Source organism: Watersipora subatra, chromosome 9 (genome assembly GCF_963576615.1).
Source record: "Watersipora subatra chromosome 9, tzWatSuba1.1, whole genome shotgun sequence".
Taxonomy (NCBI): Eukaryota; Metazoa; Bryozoa; class Gymnolaemata; order Cheilostomatida; family Watersiporidae; genus Watersipora; species Watersipora subatra.
In genome coordinates, this window is record NC_088716.1 from 21,582,798 (window position 1) to 21,605,515 (window position 22,718).

Below are 22,718 nucleotides of genomic sequence, written 5' to 3' on the forward strand. Positions count from 1 at the left end.
TTGTACTGCTTCAAGCATTTCTAACATTGAATGAGATGGTGTGCTTTTTGTAATATACGCTGCTCGCTTTCTTCTCACCGCTGACTATCGCCAGGCTCGGAGTGCCCGTACAAGTTCTGTAGTTTCTGTAGTTCTCGTAGCTGGAAAAAGAAGTAAAAGTAACTCAGCTGCGGAAGGAAATGAACATGTTTATTATCACAAACAGTGGCAAATCCAACGTTTTCAACCCTTTCACTGAAGCAGACTCCCTCATGCGTTTTCTATGGTTGACCGCCATAGACACATTTTTGCGACTTTCCCAGCAATTGCTAGTAACTGAATTTTATTATTCGTTGATAACATAACCAACGGTCTTTAAGACTTTTATAGTAGTGACAGTGTTGTCCAAAGATTTCTCTATAAAATTAGCCTAAAATTTAATTTTAAATCTTCGTTCGAGAATTTCTAACTTAAAAACGAAGATTTTTTGTGCGAGTTCATTAAATGCGTCCGAGTTAAAAAAAAACAAATAACTACTTATGTTGATGACACATGACAGATAATAAAAATGCACAAAATATAGATTCAACGATTTTTTGTATAGCAGTGCTTGTTAACATGTTGGCAAAATGAAATATATAACCAAAACAAACAGTATAGATGGAGTTTGAAATTGAAAAAATATTATATACATATTAAGCAATATCGGCAAAATGGCTGGCAGTAGGCCGATAGCTAAATTTGTACACGGACGCAAGTGAAAGGTTTATGTAGTGGAAGTGTGGCAATTCATAGACAATACAACATTGATTAAGAAATACCTACCTTTTTTATGTAGAAATGTAGTAGGTGAGAACTGCGTTTTCCCGTGACCGCAAGAAATCAACGTTCGTGTGACCTTCTCGGTACACGTTGGCAGTAAATATTAATCGCATGTAAATTACTATTCATTAATTTATTTTATTTAATGATTAGTACATTTGTGTAGCTGTATATGCTGCCGAACTCAGAACGGTGCTTTTTCACACGGCCGCAATTTTACTGTTCCGAACGCACCGATGTCGTTGGGCGCCGTAAAGAGGCGCGCAAACCGGAGATGACGTGCTCTGTGTAAAACTATGAATAGGTTATGTATTATAGAGGTGTGTAGTAACCAAAGACTCCCAGTAATGCGCCCTAGATACCTAGTAGCGGCTAATAGCCCGAAAAGTACGGTACTCTATAAAGCGGACAGACAGATAGATAGACAGACAGATAGATAGACAGACAGACAACAACTGACTTAGATATTCAATTAACTCTATTTCTCTCTACAACAACTGACTTATATATTCAATTAACTCTATTTCTCTGTACAACAACTGACTTATATATTCAATTAACTCTATTTCTCTCTACAACAACTGACTTAGATATTCAATTAACTCTATTTCTCTCTACAACAAATGACTTATATATTCAATTAGCTCTATTTCTCTCTATAACCACTGACTTATATATTCAATTAGCTCTATTTCTCTCTATAACAACTGACTTATATATTCAATTAACTCTATTTCTCTCTACAACAACTGACTTATATATTCAATTAACTCTATTTCTCTCTACAACAACTGACTTATATATTCAATTAACTCTATTTCTCTCTACAACAACTGACTTAGATATTCAATTAACTCTATTTCTCTCTACAACAACTGACTTATATATTCAATTAACTCTATTTCTCTCTACAACCACTGACTTATATATTCAATTAGCTCTATTTCTCTCTACAACCACTGACTTATATATTCAATTAACTCTATTTCTCTCTACAACAACTGACTTATATATTCAATTAGCTCTATTTCTCTCTACAACCACTGACTTAGATATTCAATTAGCTCTATTTCTCTCTACAACCACTGACTTATATATTCAATTAACTCTATTTCCCTCTACTACAACTGACTTGGATATTCAATTAACTCTATTTCTCTCTACAACAAATGACTTATATATTCAATTAGCTCTATTTCTCTCTACAACCACTGACTTAGATATTCAATTAGCTCCATTTCTCTCTACAACAACTGACTTATATATTCAATTAGCTCTATTTCTCTCTACAACAACTGACTTATATATTCAATTAACTCTATTTCTCTCTACAACAACTGACTTATATATTCAATTAACTCTATTTCTCTCTACAACAACTGACTTATATATTCAATTAGCTCTATTTCTCTCTACAACCACTGACTTAGATATTCAATTAGCTCTATTTCTCTCTACAACCACTGACTTATATATTCAATTAACTCTATTTCCCTCTACTACAACTGACTTGGATATTCAATTAACTCTATTTCTCTCTACAACAAATGACTTATATATTCAATTAGCTCTATTTCTCTCTACAACCACTGACTTAGATATTCAATTAACTCTATTTCTCTCTACAACCACTGACTTAGATATTCAATTAGCTCCATTTCTCTCTACAACAACTGACTTATATATTCAATTAACTCTATTTCTCTCTACAACAACTGACTTGGATATTCAATTAGCTCTATTTCTCTCTACAACAACTGACTTATATATTCAACTAGCTCTATTTCTCTCTACAACCACTGACTTAGATATTCAATTAGCTCTATTTCTCTCTACAACCACTGACTTATATATTCAATTAACTCTATTTCTCTCTACAACAACTGACTTATATATTCAATTAACTCTATTTCTCTCTACAACAACTGACTTATATATTCAATTAACTCTATTTCTCTCTACAACAACTGACTTAGATATTCAATTAGCTCTATTTCTCTCTACAACAACTGACTTATATATTCAATTAGCTCTATTTCTCTCTACAACAACTGACTTGGATATTCAATTAACTCTATTTCTCTCTACAACAACTGACTTATATATTCAATTAACTCTATTTCTCTCTACAACAACTGACTTAGATATTCAATTAGCTCTATTTCTCTCTACAACCACTGACTTAGATATTCAATTAGCTCCATTTCTCTCTACAACAACTGACTTATATATTCAATTAACTCTATTTCTCTCTACAACAACTGACTTATATATTCAACTAGCTCTATTTCTCTCTACAACAACTGACTTGGATATTCAATTAGCTCTATTTCTCTCTACAACAACTGACTTATATATTCAACTAGCTCTATTTCTCTCTACAACAACTGACTTGGATATTCAATTAGCTCCATTTCTCTCTACAACAACTGACTTATATATTCAATTAGCTCTATTTCTCTCTACAACAACTGACTTATATATTCAATTAGCTCTATTTCTCTCTACAACAACTGACTTATATATTCAATTAACTCTATTTCTCTCTACAACAACTGACTTATATATTCAATTAACTCTATTTCTCTCTACAACAACTGACTTATATATTCAATTAGCTCTATTTCTCTCTACAACCACTGACTTAGATATTCAATTAGCTCTATTTCTCTCTACAACCACTGACTTATATATTCAATTAACTCTATTTCCCTCTACTACAACTGACTTGGATATTCAATTAACTCTATTTCTCTCTACAACAAATGACTTATATATTCAATTAGCTCTATTTCTCTCTACAACCACTGACTTAGATATTCAATTAGCTCCATTTCTCTCTACAACAACTGACTTATATATTCAATTAACTCTATTTCTCTCTACAACAACTGACTTGGATATTCAATTAGCTCTATTTCTCTCTACAACAACTGACTTATATATTCAACTAGCTCTATTTCTCTCTACAACCACTGACTTAGATATTCAATTAGCTCTATTTCTCTCTACAACCACTGACTTATATATTCAATTAACTCTATTTCTCTCTACAACAACTGACTTATATATTCAATTAACTCTATTTCTCTCTACAACAACTGACTTATATATTCAATTAACTCTATTTCTCTCTACAACAACTGACTTAGATATTCAATTAGCTCTATTTCTCTCTACAACAACTGACTTATATATTCAATTAGCTCTATTTCTCTCTACAACCACTGACTTAGATATTCAATTAGCTCTATTTCTCTCTACAACCACTGACTTAGATATTCAATTAGCTCTATTTCTCTCTACAACAACTGACTTATATATTCAATTAGCTCTATTTCTCTCTACAACAACTGACTTGGATATTCAATTAACTCTATTTCTCTCTACAACAACTGACTTATATATTCAATTAACTCTATTTCTCTCTACAACAACTGACTTAGATATTCAATTAGCTCTATTTCTCTCTACAACCACTGACTTAGATATTCAATTAGCTCCATTTCTCTCTACAACAACTGACTTATATATTCAATTAACTCTATTTCTCTCTACAACAACTGACTTATATATTCAACTAGCTCTATTTCTCTCTACAACAACTGACTTGGATATTCAATTAGCTCTATTTCTCTCTACAACAACTGACTTATATATTCAACTAGCTCTATTTCTCTCTACAACAACTGACTTGGATATTCAATTAGCTCCATTTCTCTCTACAACAACTGACTTATATATTCAATTAGCTCTATTTCTCTCTACAACAACTGACTTATATATTCAATTAACTCTATTTCTCTCTACAACAACTGACTTATATATTCAATTAACTCTATTTCTCTCTACAACAACTGACTTATATATTCAATTAACTCTATTTCTCTCTACAACAACTGACTTATATATTCAATTAACTCTATTTCTCTCTACAACAACTGACTTGGATATTCAATTAACTCTATTTCTCTCTACAACAAATGACTTATGTAGACTCCGATGAAGACTTTAGCAGAATTTAGAATTCTGACGAATGAACAACTTTTTCATTTTCAGATTTGTTCCGAAGTTGAATCTTAACCTCTCTTCTGGTAAATATTTCATTCACAAGGATTCTTTTTGACAGGCTTTTCAAGTGGAGTGCAAGCGTTACACAGGTGCCGTGAGTACCCCAACACCCGTCATGCCTGTGAAGCAACCATCTGAAACAGTTAGAATTACCTTTCAAGGCGTGGTACTTGACAATGTTGAAAAGGCTTTTGAGAGATTGGATTTTGACTTGGATCAAAGCATACTCTCCGCAGAATGGCCAACTTCTCCAGAGAAAAATGCTATAAGGAAACTTACGCAACAAGAGGTAGGTCTAGGTCACTGTGTTTTGAGTTACTTTAGATGGAGATTTTTGAAACTAGACTGCACTCTCCCAATACAAACAGCGTGAAGTTATTCAGCATTTATTGGGCCATATATTTTCACTGAAAGTTATTTTGGTATTGCACATTCTAGCTCCACCTAGGAAGGCATCGTTAAAACTGAGTCATCGGAAAGTTGTCATGCGTAATCTTATGATACGAGTCAATGATATCTATTCAACTGTTGTTTTGTGTTGTATCATATATTATATAATCATATGATACAGATGGATGATATATACATGAAGGCTGTCAACAAGAACTTAGAAATTGTGTTTCAACTTGACAAGACATACATCTGGTTGGAAGGTTTAAAGGATGATGTGAACAGCATGAAAGAGGAGATAAACCTCATCCTTTACAAGAAATCCGTTTCTAGTAAGATCATCATATTGACCTCTCTTACCATTTTCCGCAAGATCTTCATAGTTTTATGAATTTCTTATGATTTTTCTTGCTTTGCTTTGCTGTAGTTCATATTGATATACAAGTTCTTGTTGATATACAAGAAGTAGCTCGCGCTATATTAGACCATTTGCAATGTGTTAGTAAATGAGTTAAGGAAAGATAACTTAGCAGTTCCATAAATATTCGCTCAATTGTTTTATTATGTCTCTTTTACTTGGAGTTGTCTGCTTTTGTGAGTATTTAATTTTGTAATTGTTACCAAGCAAAATTAGCTAGGATTAGAGTGTAATTAGAATTTCAGCAAAAACTATTCCTTATTATAATGTAATCTGTATTTTTGGGGTTACAAATGAGCTTAGAAACAACAATGAAATGTTGTATCACACGATTTCTGGGACAAAAAGTGCAGACAATTTCAATTTATGAACATATTTTCGTACAAATTTTTTAACATTTGATGTAATACTTTACGAAATAATTCACTCTAAATACGATAAACTTTTTCCAAACATTACAGTTTCTTAAATTAAAGTGTAATCTGTTACAAGTTGTAAACAAAGTGTAAAAACATTTAAAAATAATATAAACTGAGGCACTCTCAGTAAGAGTTATCTGCTCGTTGTTGAGTCTACACTTCCTTGCATGGGTCTCTATAGTAAATTACCAATATAAACTTTCTTTTGTTGATTATTACTTATCTATATTATTTTGTACAGTTTAGTTTGTTAGATTGTATTATCTTATTTGTACATCTTAATGCTTTATGTATTCACCTAGTGTATCTATTGCTATCATCGCTTTTCTGCTGTCAAGCGACTTAAACAGGATGTAACGATATAAAATGTAAAAAATTTGCTCATAGGTGTGACTATTTCAGCATACATAAAATAGTCAAAAAGTGTTTACTCCATATGGCTATAGTGAAATATGGCTATGGTGTGCCATGGCTATAGTGAACATTGGCTATGGTGAACATTGGTTAAACTGAGGCATGGATGCAGACATAAGCAGAACGAACATGTTGCACAAAGACCACTGAAAGGCATTGACAGGTGTTGGCAGGTGTTCCGCAAAATCTTTTGAAAAGTTCAAGGCTGAGGCCATTATATTCGGTGTTGTCTGTTCTTAGCTCTGCCTTTTTACTGGGACCAGACAGCGGCAGCAAGCGACAGAGGACACGTTGATTTGAAGACAGGCAGTGAAGAGTATGAAGAAGTCATGAGAAAGTTTGAAGAGACCTCTTGTGGCACAAAAATATCTGTCATAAAGGTATGACTTGTTTGCCTATCAATTGCTTTTCTATGGAAAGACTGGGTCATTCGTATCAACTAGCTATCAACTATTGGTAATCATTCTCTCTTGTGTTTAATTTAGCGCAGGAGAGGTTACTAGAAAGAAGAGCTTCACGGTTTCCAAATACCATGAAAGACAATTCGATATTGCAAATAGATGATTCGCGATATATCACTATATTACTATGTAAAAAACTGTAAATTTTTGTTCAAAAATTAAGTTCCAGTATCACTAACTCTGGCAATCATCAGGTGTGAGATAAATTGCCATTACCCGATTATCTTGTTTATTCGATTGGCGATATCTCTTTCAATGGTGATGGTTTTTAAATCGTCTACCTTAAAAATCGTCATCAGACGGTTAAATCACATATACCATAATGTAAAGCTCCACTAGAAGGTTGTTTATGCATTAACTTTTTGCTCATATATGTTTTCACCATTTAGTCTAGCAACTTTGTACATTAGTAATGGTGAGATGTGCTAAATCCCTCAATCTTGTGATGTTATATATACATGATATTATTCTATTTACAATTTGATGCCTAGATAATATATGTGTCGCGGTCACAGAAACCATGGTTAAGTCGCAAATCACGAAGTTGAGTTATCCGACTTTGAAGTTGCACCAACTGAATTTATAATATTGGTAATGATTTTTGTAACACGTGCATCTGGACCAATCAAAGAGTGATCTTTCTTAATCTATTTTCTAACCTTTCTGACTTTTATGAGAAGATAAACAAATTCGCTGCTCTTAAAACTATGTTTTTGCTTCAGCTAGTTCTAAGAAATGTGCTTTATAATATAATAAGAAATGTGCTATATATAATCCATGACCAGCATAAGCTGTTCCAAATTTATGAAATGAACATTATTTCTTTTACTATTGGTTAACACTTAGTCTTCTTTTGTATGCGCAAGCAAGTCTCTTGATCCCAGGCCATATTAACAACTTACAATCAACCCTGAAAGCTTAGAATAGCACAAATCTTGTTAAACTAAATATGATATTCAAGCTCTAAAATTGTAAAACTCAATGAAAAAAACAGAAATCTCATAGAATAAATATTTCATTTGTCAGACTTAAGATAGCACAACTCCTTTTAAGCTATCTTTTGAATTATCATTTTAAAGCTCCAAGCTCGTAGAACTCAATGAAAGAAACAGAAATCAAATATAGTAAATATTTCTTTGTCACACTCTTTCAAAGAAGGGATGATCTAGAAGTAACTGAAAAAAACACAATGATTGCAGAACACTGGATCTGATAGAGTGCACACTTATTATGAATAGAAATAGTTTTAGTGTAAAGATTTTGGTGCTGAGAGGCTCCGACCTTTGTCTATGTTTAATCTTTTACTAACAAGAATTTCAACCAGTACGTCATTAGAAACTAATATTCTGTCAGCAGTCATATTTTATTTCTCGGTTGGTAAGAAGTGCGCTCGGCATTTCGGCGATATCTCAAGACCTGATAATCTGGCCGACTTGAAACTTTGAAACAATGCTAAAAACTCATTGCATACCGAGTAACCAACATTTAGTAATTCCACGTGAAACCAGAAGTGCAGAAAAACAAAGGAGAACTACGCAGTCGAATTTTTGGGTGTAGAATCAGGTGGGGAAAACAATTCCCCGAATTATCTTGGTGCCAAATTTCAAAGTGTTCAGTATGTGCCATTTTTAATCCTTTATTATCAATAACTTCATTCAGTACGCCCTTGAAAACTAATGTTCTGTCAGCAGCCATTTTTTATTTTTCGGTTGGTTAGAAGTGCCCTCGGTATTTCAGCGATATCTCAAGACCTGATAAGCCAATTGACTTGAAACTTGGGAATTATACTGAAAACATAATTTTCATAAAGCGATTGAAATTTCTAAATTCTACTTAAGCTGAAACTGCAGAAAGACAAAGTGAAATTCGGGCATAGCACCAGGTTAAAAAACAATTTTTCGAATTACCTTTGGCCCAGGCTTCAATGTGTTAATTATACTCCTCAAATTAGTGTTCACTCGTATGTTTCTGAAAAAGATTTGCTAGAACAGTTTTAGCTCCTAGCATGAGATCTAAAACTGACAGCAACAAACAACTTGAACAATACTCTGATAGTTATTACTAACCATTTTCTTATTTATGCTATTCTGAACATATCAAGTAGGGGCTTTACCTCCATGGCAGCGTCCAATCACTGATTTATATACAGTAGTACCTTGGCAGTTCTATATGGTGTGAGAGAGTGTCATGTGTAGTAAGTATGTGCATAGTTGTTCCATGATACAGCAAGATGGTTGAGTGACGCAGATGGTGGTGTGCTTGGCTGGATGCCAAATATCTGTGTTCAATTTTCATACGGGGCAATCTTTTTTTCGTAATGCTCTTAACAGGGCTCGGACAGACGGACATCTGTTGACACACATGTCACACCTACTATGAGAGGAGACTTTATTTAGTTATGCCTCAAACCTTTCTATTTATTGTTAATGAATTATTGTTAATGAATTATTGTTAATAACGCAAAAATTGAGTTATCATGTATGCCGTAGTTTTTTACGTTTGTGGATCACCTATGAGCTTGATGGACATTTACATTTTGTGATTTTATGCTGCGAAAATATGTTTTTCATAGAATTTATTGATCCTTCAAAGAGTCATTGCGCAATTTTTATGATTGTTTGTCATGATGGATGCTACACATGACAAGTGCTTGAATCCTAAAATTGTAGTCATTTTAAATTGTGCCTATGTAGTAGCTAAACTTTAAACACCTTTTTGCTTGCCAAACCGATTTTAGATGTTTTTAAAAAATTGTTTAAACGAAAAAGATTAGAAATCACCTTGTCTTGAACCTGTAATGCCGAGCTATGGCTCTTAGTGATTAGTTTTTTTGATACCAGGAGATTCTGTTCTTGTAGATTCTGCGCATACAGAATGAGGAGTTGTATACCCAGTATGAAGCACAGAAAAACAAGGTGAAGAAGGAACTGAGAGATGATAACTCATACTCCATAGAGACTCAGCTCTGGCATGGAACATCAGTGGAAAGTACAAAGCAGATCTGTGCACACGGGTTCAATAGAAGTTTTGCTGGCAAGAATGGTAAGAGATTATTTTATGTGAATATTTGTAATAATCATTAATATAATGAGAACAAGTTTTACAAAGGTCAGTATATAGAACATTTGTGTAGAATTATTACTCACCAAAAGAGTAGAAATATGAGCAGTTAACTTGACACATCTTAAACAACATTCTACATTTAATTATTAAATAGTCGGAGTTGCTTCATCATTAAAACTTAGAAATACATTTATAATACAGTATAATATATTGTATTATAGCATAATGCACTCTAATACAACACACTATATAATATTTCCTTATTTTAGATTACATCATATACTTTATATGATGTAATAATATATAATATATGATGTAATTATATATTATATATGATAACATCAAATATAATGTATATTAATATGATAATATCAATATAATAATATAATTAATATATAATATGGTTATTATAATATATGATATTATATTTATCATATAATATCATATATGATTAATATTATATTATACTAATGCTGTATTATCTTATAATAATATATATAATATAACATACATCATGGAGCTGTATGTTATATTATATTGTCTTTGTTTTATAATACAACAATAAAATATATATACATGTAAATAATATAACACAGTGTACTATAGTAGAGTATAATAAGATACTACATAATTTCCATAAAACCTCTAATTGAATGCCATGGCGCTCTATTTGTCAATCCTTCCTCTATAGTGGCGGTCGATTAGAGGCTGGCGGTCTATTTTTCAAACCGCTCGTCAGAATTTTAGGAGAATAAATTTATTCCTATTACGGGCAAAGCGAATGTCGCCTATATTTTGCTCTCTTTTTTCAGTGTAACGATATTAAACCTTTTGTATACAATAAATCTGCTAACTTACCTCTAACTGGTCAAAGATCTCTTAAAGATGTGGTTGCGTCAAATTTGAGTTGATTTTAAAAGAAAGTATTTTTCTTTGTCTATCAGTTGATATGTTGTTTGTTGTGTTAGGCCAGTGGTTCTTAAACTTTTTTGCCCATTCCCCCTTTTCCAAACCTAAAGACAGAAATTACCCCCCCTTCCAACTCTTTCAAATAATGCACTGCAACTAGATATTGAACTTTATTTACATATATAACTTATATACATATATATACATGTATATATGCATTTATTACAGTCATATTTACATGGAATATTAAAAATGAATGTATATTGAAACTCAATATATCTATCATTGTAAGACAGTCAGCAGACTAGTGTGATTTCTGTGTTTGTTTGGAGCTGACCAGAATTTTGATGTTAGGAGTTGTTGTAAATAGGGCACACCGTAGGTCAGCTTGTACTTCCAGACGGTTTCTAGATTTGCTTTTTATGGTTAGCATTGCTGAAAATGCTGACTCGCAAAGATATGTGGAAGCAAATGGTATGAGCATCTTGAAAGCGGCCAGGCTTATGTTGGGATACAATCTTTGGGCCTGAGCCCAAAAGTGCTCTATTGATAGCTCCTTGAAGTCATCTTTTAATGCAGAGTTGTTTGTCAGCTCCAAAAACTCCTCCTGAAGCTGTTCCGGAATCTCGTGGACATTGCGCCTGAAAGGGTCTCGGGTCAGGCTCATCAATTGCTCTGTCCTAAGATCTAATTTTGGAAAATATCTCTCAAACTCTGCTATAAAGCTGTTCAAGTTATGCTTTATGTCGGTTAGCAAAGAAGCGGAAGGAGCTTTATTGTCAACTAATGAATGCAGAACTGGAAATGAAACTCTTACATTCCCAGTAGCCAGTCTTTCCACCCAGAGTTTGAGCTTGTCCTTGAATGCATTGATACTATCAGTTACATTCAACACATTTCTGTCTCTACCTTGCATCTTTGTGTTCACTTCATTGATTGAACCAAATATGTCAACCAGGTAAGCAAGACACTGATGGAAGCCTTCCACCTGCATTGAAGCCAGTAGTTTGGGTTTGTTATGAGTTTTCAAGAACTCATTGACCTCTGCTCGTAGATTGAAGAAATGCAGAAGCATGTTACCCTTTGATGACCATCGAACTTCGGTGTGGAACAATAGGGATGTGTGCACAGCATCCATATCTTCGCATAACTTGTGAAAGAGACGTGTTTGCAAGGCAGAGCCTTTGATAAAGTTTACCACTTTAATTACTGAAGAAAGGTGTTCCTGCAATCCTTTGGGACGAGTTTTTGCTGCTAGCGGTTGTCTGTGAGTGAAGCAATGGGTACTCACCACTAAAGGATTCTTTTCTTTTACCAACTGTGTAAATCTAGCATGACAGCCAAGCCTGGCTGGAGCACCATCAGTGCAAACTCCAATTAGTTTGCCCCAGTCCAGATATTCTTTGCTGAAGAAGTCGGAAACCAGGTTCACAACATCAGCAGCTGTGGTGGTCTCTGTTAGAGGACTGCAGTGCAGAAATTCTTCCTCAATTGTCTCTCTGTGTGCATAGCGTGCAAACACCATCAGCTGTGAAATGCTAGCAACATCAGTGGACTCATCAAGTTGAATGGCAAACATTGGAGATGACTTGATCTTTTCAATTACTTGCCTCTTTATGTCCGCAGACATATCATCGATCCTCGATTTCACTCTGCTGTCTGAGAGGGATAAATTAGCTATCTTTTGAGCGGCTGTGTCTCTGAGAATAATCTTAGTACACTCCAGCAGACAAGGTTTAACTAATGTTTCACCAATGATGTGTGGTTTCTTATTTCTGGCAATACGGTAAGACAGAGCATAGGATGCCTCGGTAATGGCCTGTGCCTAGATATGAAAGCTGCCAGTGGAATCCAGTTTTGCTCGATTGAGTTCTCTCTCTTTAGCTTCAAAGAACGGTTTTGATTTATCCATGTGTTCTTCATGTTTTTTTGTTAAGTGTTGCTTAAGTTGATGTGGTTTCATGGAGTCATTAGCGAGCACTTTCATGCACAAAACACATTGTGGTACTTCGATACCGCTTTTAATCATACAAGTGAATCCATACTTAAGGTAAGAATCATCATATGTTCGTCTTTTTGTCTTTGACATTTCTAACACCTACAATATGGGATATGCAATCAAAATATTTGAATATGTTCAATATCTACATGAGCAAAACATCATACATATGTTAGGCTACAGAGCAAATTGTCAAAATATCATACGTTTATGCAAACCAAATCGGTAACTGAACAATTAATATTGCAGGTATGTATATGCATGTAGTGTAGCAATCCTTACCTTTTCCTCAGTTTTAGATCTTGGCTTTGTTGAAACTACTGAAATTCATTCACTCCTCGCTGCCCTTTATATAAGAAAAATTGGTGCCACGGAAATCCTCTTTGGCAAACTGCCAAATTCCCCCTAAAATCCCTAACTTCCCCCCTGGGGGAGAATTCCTCCTGGTTAAAAACCACTGTGTTAGGCGATCTCATTGTCAAGATATTTGAAGATTAAAATTGGAAAAATTTGATCGCGGTAAAAACACTTGGGCCAAAAAAACATGCCCAGACTTGCCCAAAATGATGTGACACGTGGTACAACCTGTCTCTATCTCTCGTATTCACATCGGCTATTGCGATAAAAGCCTAGTCCTACGCGGTTCTATTGGCATATATTTGCTTGTATTTGCTCATGTTCGCTAGAATAAAATTTTAAATCCAGCTACAGATACATTATTACCAATGTCTCAAACGCCTCAAACAAGGGAAATTAAAAACTTGTCATATTAGCTTCTTCTAAATGCTGTGTAAACATCTTAGTACCGACTACCAATTCTACTGGTCTACAGTAATTATGTCAAGCAAACTATGTAGAATAAGGTCTTTGTATCGGCACAGTTCCATCGTTACCCACACTAATGATATACAGCCCCCAAAAGCCCCGCGCACATGATGTCCGACGTCTATCCTTGGGGGGGGGCTGTATATCATTGCCCACACCGAAAACTAGTTTCTTACTAAGTAGAATAAGCAAGCTGTGTCTTTGAAAAGAATATGTGGCAAAACCAGCTACATCCCTAAAAGTCATATACATTGTATAGTCGACTGTCAACGTTATCGAGTCATTTTTGATATCAATTTGTAGAAAAAAATTCACTGGTCACATCTGATTAGTTGATTCAAGTACTAAACAAATGGTCTAAAAAACTATGCAAAATGCAGCTCTGATTACACTTCATAAATCCATCTATCAGACAAGGTTTCAGCACAGGTGTCAATGGGGTTATGATGTATTCAATGTTCTGCAAATCATGTTTTGCATTATCTTCAACAATATTATTTTATTATATAATTTTTACAAGCAAACATTATTTCATCTCGGCATAAAGCTTTTATTAAAAATATCCATCCAAGTCGTGGCCACTCACATAGTTTCAGCTCATACAATAGGACAAATTCATCTACTGCAGCAAACTCAAACAAAACATCATGGTTTATGCAGCACACATTCAAGTCTCTCTTTCCCATTTATGGCAGTTTCCACACTGACAAAGCTGCTTCGGCTGGTGGGACCACATAAACATCCTGTAATCAATAAAACAAATGCAATAAATATATGTCGTTCATAGATATGTCATTCTAATGCGTATCTACTGAAAGCTTTCAAGTTGGGAGTTAGATTGCGAGTGTAATTTTAAAAATGAATAAATGTTTAACAAAAGCATAAGTACGCCAAGTTAACGATTCGAAGCTTTGGTTCTAGAAGTTAAAGATTTGCATTGATCAATCGATTTTCTTCACTTTCTAAAAGTGAGAAGTAAAAATCTAAAGTCAAATCATAAATCTAATTTACTAGCTAAAACTTTCAAAGAAAATTTAAAGCAAATATAGCTAGGTTAAATGGTAAAAAGTTATAAAACGATGATTGGTGATAGCAAAAAGTTATAATTCTATTTATTAGTAAATGTATTCAGGAATACTAAAATTATTACCTTTAGTATATTCATCAATCTAAGCCATTGTATTGCTAGATGCTATGGATTAAAAAGAAGCCGTCAAAAACTCACTGTGCATCCGTATCTCGCACTCGCGCACAGGAACTTACATTATAACTTCAAACAGGGCAATGTAATCTGAATGTAAACACAACAGTATATCTATAGGAGACTCAAAGTAAAAGATAAATTTACCTCCATTTACCACCTGATGCTCAGAAAACTCGGAGTCACCTTCGCAGTAATTTTTACAATTCTGTTGTTCGTCAATAAAACTTGTCGATCGAGTAATTCATTAAAGTACCGATGTTAATTAATTTAGTAAATATCGATATCCATGCGATCTAATAATAGAGTAAAATCCTTAAATTTCAAATCAAAGAAAACGCGTTTTACGAGTGATAACATTGATTACGACCTATATAAAAATTTCGAGCTGATGATTGGCAAATGAAGCGATCTTATATCTATCACTCGTGGACTCTTCAGATGTATCACTCGTTACGTCACGAATGAAGCACCCGCTGGAATGTGAGCTTTTTAAAAGGTGGCCTCATTCAAATGCATATATCTCTGGACAGGGGTAGTCTACAAAGACAAAAACGACATCAAATTGTAGCTGTTTTAGCATTTTATTGATCCTAATTTCTTTAAATCGACCTTTTTGACGCAACCACATCTTTAATAAATGTGCATCGAGAAACCGCGCAATATTGCTCCCAGCTGATATCTATTGCTTGCAATTGACCTGCGCTGATATTATAGCCTGTGTCCTTCTTTGCAATCTGTTGACATTTTTAATTTTTGTTTCATTCTAAATTTGAAGACATATTTTTGTTTTATATCTATATTTAACATTGTTGAATAAAAGCTCATTGCACTCACTGAAATGTTTGTTACAGTTTGCAGCCAAAACTAGCTTTTTATGTGCAACAGAAGTGGAGTTATGAGCATCGATCCATTGTAAGCCTTGTTAAGATAGCCGCAAGAATTTTATTGAATAACATGCAATAAATCTGCATGTTTATAAGTTATACAATGATAATCTATCAAATGATCCCACGACCAAACGAGCGGATCGAAGTTTGAGAGTTTTTATGATAAATGCGTGTGCACACAACTTATGAAAATTATTCATCAACAACATCGCAAACCCTTGCATCGAAATCTCATCAACAAATTTAACCATTTTTGTAGAGTCGTTAAAGTATAATAATGATACAAAATACATATAAACCTATTTAAACATGTTACCAAGTCTTTGAAAGGTTACCGCAATATCTTAAAACTAACCCATCTGATCGGATTATACATAAATAGACAGATTAAGTCGGTTTAATATTTGTTAAAACCGGCCTACGATACGCCAATAAAGCCGTGCGACAGATAGTAGAACTATTTAGTAGTGCGCATTTCACGAGAAAAACGTACTCATTTCACCAGTCTATAGCATTGTTTAATTGCCGAAGGTTTGTGTAATTAACGTAGACTGTTTGAGGCGTAGACCGATTTACAGGTACGAAAATGTGGTACACAGTTTACCAGCCTACGTTTTTGTCCAATTACCGAAGGTTTTTTAAATTATCTAGAACATTAGCCAGATTTCTTTACATCTTATCTACAAGCTAGGGCGGAACTACAATGCCCCTTTATGACAAGAATATTTCTTTATTTCACTGCAGTTTGCATAAAACTTCCAGACACGTGAATGCCAACGCTTGCTTTCTGTTACATATTGCTGTCAAAACCATTCTACATTCACAACACAACCAACTTTCAAACTGTATATTACACGGCAGCTTGCTGTTTTACTTTTAATATTGCATTTCAGAGATATAATAAACACTTTTCTTTATTGTTGTTGTTAGTTAAATAAGTACAGTAGGTTAGGTCTACAGCTTGAATTGATATTTATTTTATTGTGTTGTAAAACATAAGTTTGAGATAGTTAAATATTTATTTTATTAATATTATTTCTGTTACATATCGCTGTCAAAACCGTTCTACATTCAACACAACCAACTTTCAAACTGTATATTACAATATATTTTACTTTTAATATTGCGTTTCAGAGATATAATAAACATATTTCATTATTGCTGTTGTTAGTTAAATTACGTACAGTAGTTTAGGTTTACAGCTTGAATTAATATTTATTTTATTGTTGTAAAACATAAGTTTGAGATAGTAGTAGATTAGGTGTGATTTTTATACAACCTTTTGCTTTGCATAATTGACCTTTTGAATTTCATTTCAAAACTATTTGACAACTACCATGGACATACAACCTCCCAGAACATTACGTCGTCGCCATGGCCTTCCACGTGTCCCCCAATTATTACGGAGGAGGAAAAATAGAAGGTCCTCACAGCAACCATCAAATGCTAATGTTCAACAACACGCTACTCAAAATAATAACAACAACTCATCTGATTCAGAGAATTCTTTAGTAGATGTTGTAGGCGATGTAAATGACATGGACTTGGCAGCCCCCTTTTTTCCAGATGATGATCATGATTTTATGGACATCGTTGACCATGAAAATATTGCACAAAACAATATTGCTCCACCCAATGCTGCCCCCCTTCCATCACTTTCCTTATTTTCAATCTTTAGATTGTCCGGATTTTCAAAAACTGCGTAACAACTTTCTACGCAGATTTGACAACAACATATCACAGCTCACTTGTACTGGATGTAATGAGAAACATTTTATTACATACAATGCTCAAATACAACTATGTCATACGTGCCAACAAGTTAGACCTGACGCTTTTAATAAATTCAGTGCACCCAACAATATGGACCCAGGTTCATCTGTTGAATTGTTATTTTTTCTAACACTTATAGAACAGTTACTCATTGCTCAGGTTAATCCTACAATGTCTATATTCCATCTTTCGCGTGGTGGCCAATTTGGGTTCAGAGGTCATGTCATCAATTTCCCTCAGAACTTAAATGACTTTGTTATAAATTTACCTCGTCAACTACAACAAATTGACATCATTGTCCTTTGTCGACGCATTGACCAAACTGCCTTGCCAGCAAATCTCTTTACAGTTCGTCGTCAAAGAGTTCTTGCCGCGCTCATTTGGCTTAAAGCTAACAATGAATTTTATCGTAACATAAACATTATCCAAGAAAACATAGATGCTTTGCCACTTGATGACATTGTGGAATTACCTGACCATCATATAGTACAAGAGTTAGATGCTGACCTACCTCCAGCACCTATTTCAGATAATGGCGCCAACAACCCAAATGAAGCCAACAACAATGAACCTAACTTGCAACGTCAACCAAATATTCCAAATGACCATGTCATTCCAAATACATTTGCACCTGCACAAAGGCCCGCACCAAATGAACATCAAGCTATTCAGGCTGCAATTAATAACAATGATGTAATTGACTGGCCTGCAAGACAAGGTGAACCTATCAACGAGTTCAACACTGTTGGCGACATAGCAAGAGCATTTCCTGTTTTGTTCCCGACAGGTGCCGCGGATTTACGTGCACCCTGTGCTAAACCTGTTTCTGTGCGTGACTACTTCAAACATTTTCTTTACTACAAAGATGGTCGATTTCAAGCTGATCCTAGATTTGTTTTTCTTGCTTACAATAGTACACTCTGCTGGCAATCTATTCAAGTAAGTTAAGTCTTCGTACAGAACATCCCAAATGAACGTGAAATGTCCGTTGCTGATATTCGCCAACTTGTCAATGAAAATCAACGAAACTTGAGCAACAAAATTCTTAGATTCGGTTCCCAAATCAGGGGTACTGCTCAATACTGGTTTAGCCGACGCAATGAACTTCTGGCAATGAACAAACAACTTGGAAATGCTACTGCTTTCTTCACATTTTCAGTTGCTGACATGCAGTGGCCCGATCTTGCGTGTTTCCTTGACACTGACAATAGAACCATTGCTCAAGCAATTGCGCACTCACCTCTTACTGTTGACTCATACCTAGGTGTTATATTTGACACGTTCTTCAAACATTTCTTTACACTTTACTTTCTAATTGATGACTATTGGTACAGATTTGAATGGCAACATCGAGTCAGCTTGCATGTACATGGCCTAGCTTGATTACAAAATGCCCCAAACACACAAACTTGTACACAACTTGAACTAACATCTTATTGGGATAAATATGTATGCACTTGGAATCCTGCCATTGAACATAACCAAAATCTAGCTAACTTCTATTGGGATGTTCAAAACCGCTCATGCTCAGTAAGGGGTCAAGATGTAGATGACTTAGAAAACTACCTGAAAGACCTCGTCAACATTTGTCAAAAACATACACGTTGCAATCCGGTGTACTGCTTGCGAACACAGCCAGATGGCACTCAAAAGTGCTGATTTGGCTTTCCAAAAGAACTCCAAGCACAAACATCTGTTGATTTTGTTCTAGATGAACAAGGTCATAGAACATCTATGGCTATACAATCTGCTACTAATGACTCTCTCTTGAACAACTATAATCGCATATGCATGGTTACATGGACTGCAAATCATGACATTTCATTGACTTTTGACATAACGATGCAGCCAAATACATTGCCAAATACACTTCAAAAGCTGAAACTGCAAGTACTGACTACACGCAGGTTTATCATCAAATTATCACACAACAGCTTCCTCCTGAAGCCAACATACAACGCACTGCAACTGCTTTACTCCTCAACACTATTGCTAGAGATGTTTGCGCACAAGAAGCAGTTCATGTCGTTGCTAGCTTACCTCTGTATCACTCTTCACGCAGCTTTGTCACTCTTAAAGTTGATGGTCAAACAATACAGGACAACTTACCTGGTCAAGGAAACTCTGATATGCGAGAATACATGGCCCGTTCTCCTGCCTTCTACGCCATGTCTTTCTTTGCATTCACAAAATCATTCAGACTTATCCAACACCGTAATGCAAACTTCCTTACAGCTCATGCCCGTATCGGTGGTGATGCCACCATGCAAATCTTCCCCAAATACAGCTCAGATCTAGTAAGTGACACATTTGCCAAGTATTGCATGCAGTTTTTAGTTCTGCATAAGCCTTTCACTCAGTGGAACCAATTGCTCGCAGGCTTTGAGAACCCAGTCGATACTTACACACAATTCATTCATGAAAACCCCCTACTCGTTGACCAAGATCAACCACTTGAAAATGCAGTGGAACAAGCGGCGGCCCAACTTGCTCAAGATGCAGAAAACGTTCCTGAAGATCCTCCCCCATGAACGTGAGCCCTGGATGGGCCTACTTGACCAAGAAGGCGACTTGCCTTTTGCTCAACCTGCTTTACAAGCCAATCCGGATTTTGACTGGGTTGCCAATAGCCAATATCTCCTACACCTTGTCCCACACGCTCCTGCTTTTTTAATTGATGCTCAAACGATTACAACCCACCTCCCATGGAAATACCCCTTATTAATATTGCCCAACTAAACAAGGAGCAAAGGCAAGTCTATGACCGCATAGAGAACCATTCCCAACTTCCCAATCCTCCTCCCCTCAGGGCACTTGTTCTTGGTTCCGCTGGAACAGGTAAAAGCTTCCTAATTCAAGCATTGCATCAACTACTCGGTCAACATTGCAAACTCTTGGCTCCTACTGGTGTTGCGGCATTGAACATCTCTGGTTCGACCATTCATTCTTTCCTACACTTTGCTAAACCTACTGACACTCAGCAGCTAAATGGCCTTGCTTTGCAAGTTCTTCAAGCTAAGTGTCTGCAAATTAAATACATCATAATTGACAACTTTCAATGATTGGCTGCCGCCTGATAAATGAAATTGATAAACGTTTGCGACAAGCCTTCCTTGAAAAATCTGACCAGTTTTTTGGTGGCTGCTCCATAATCATGTTTGGCGATTTTGGTCAACTACTGCCTGTTTTAGATGCCAGAATGTTTCAGCCCAACATCAGGAATGCTGTTTTTTGCATGGCCACTCAACTTAACAAACCTTTGATACTGTGTTCTTCTTAGCCCAATGTATGCGTCAAGCAAACGATCTAATCTTCCGCGATCTATTACTAAGACTCTGTGATGGAGAGTCGACTGAGCAAGACTATGAACTCCTGTCGCGCCGATTTCCTTGCATTGCTGATCATGATCCCGTCTTCGCTACTGCTACTCGTCTATTCCCAACATGTGAATTGGTCCACGACTACAACTCAAACAGACTTTTACTACTTGGCAATCCCATTGCACAGATTAACTCAAAACACGCTGGCCGCAATGCTTACTTGGCATCTTCTAATCTTGCATGCTGTTTTCAACGCACTGTATTTCTATCAGTCGGTTCACGAGTTATGCTTAGAACAAATCTTTGGGTTGAGAAGGGATTAGTCAATGGTTCAATTGGTACTGTCTTGTGTATCATATACTGTGCAAATCAAGGCCCACCTGCATTACCTGCTTTCGTTGTCTGCATATTTCCAGATTATACTGGTCCAACATTTCTTCCCGAACACCCCAACAGTTTTATAGTTATACCTATCAAGCGTACTTGGACTGCTGGCCATGCCACTCTTAGCCGTACAGGCATTCCTCTCGATCTAGCATGGGGTTTAACAATACTCAAGAGTCAAGGTCTTACCATGGCTAAAGCTGTCATTGATATAGGCCACCACGAATTGACCTCTGGAATATCGTTTGTTGCTCTCTCTCTCGAGTTCGAAACATCAATGACTTATGTGTTAACAACTTCGCTAGGGAGCGCATCACTCGATTAGCTATCAATGACCAAATCTTACAACCAAAAGAGAGGAGACTGGACTGCGCAACCTTTAACAGATACTGTATACTTATAACAGATATTGTAATATCAACAATTAACCAATTACTTGTATACCTAGTTTCAACCCAGCTTTACCTCCAAAATAAATTGTTAGTTGCACTTTTTAGAGTCGTGCTCCCTCAAATTTATTTTATATCATCTCAAACAAGTCTCATTTACAGTATACTCTGTCAATTCCTGCTGAGAACTACTTTTTCAACAACCAACAGTACCCTTTTTTCCATTATCACTTTGGTCGTGGGCTGTATGACAGTGGAATTTCTAGTACAAATATATATTCATGAACAAGTGACATAAACGAACCATACTTATATTACATGCAGAAACAAAAATTAATGTTTTTAAAACAAATATTTCCATCGTTTGCTCGGATAGTTGCGTTCTGATTGTTGCCTTCAATGGAACGAATGTCTTCTAATTGTCCAATACTTTTCACAATATCTTCTGGCCTCAATTCTTTTTCTGAATTTCTGTACTAGTCAATATTAGTGTCCAAATAATTTTTTAGCACAGCAGAACTTTCACGCGCTGCATTTAGCACCAATGCAATGCGTAAAGGTTTGCTTGCTAACGTAACCTTTGGTCCAAAATTTGCGAACCGGGTTTTATATGCGTGTCCTTCTAAGTATCAGAACTGAGTTAAACAAGAAGCTACTATTAGTCTGAGGCAGTTAGTAGTTATTTCTATTGCGTTGCCTTCAAGGTTCCATCTACCATCGTAAATTTAAGCTGTTTTTTATATGTAGGCTACTTCGAAGTAGAACGATCGCATTAGACACGGAGCTACTACTAGCCTGAAACCGTTATTGATTATTGCTACGGTGTTGCTTTCAAAGTTTTAACAAAAAACAACGAAAAGCTTTGGACTTGGACAACGAGAAAATCAAATGTTATTGATATAAACAATTCATCATTAATACAATATTGTGGACACTTTTCTATTGATCAGTTGATATTATGGGCTTGTAAAAGTCAAATTATGTCAAAGTG

The 22,718-nt window shown here is 35.4% G+C and overlaps 1 protein-coding gene across 1 annotated transcript in view; it reads left to right on the plus strand.

Annotated features, from left to right (window-relative positions):
- Window positions 1-22,718, plus strand: part of LOC137404894 (uncharacterized) — a 67,563-nt gene that overhangs the window by 41,794 nt on the left and 3,051 nt on the right. The window contains exons 7-10 of the mRNA XM_068091120.1: window positions 4,931-5,161; window positions 5,444-5,594; window positions 6,754-6,893; window positions 9,833-10,016. Of these exons, the coding sequence (XP_067947221.1) occupies window positions 4,931-5,161; window positions 5,444-5,594; window positions 6,754-6,893; window positions 9,833-10,016 (706 nt within the window). The remainder of the gene's footprint in view (window positions 1-4,930; window positions 5,162-5,443; window positions 5,595-6,753; window positions 6,894-9,832; window positions 10,017-22,718) is intronic.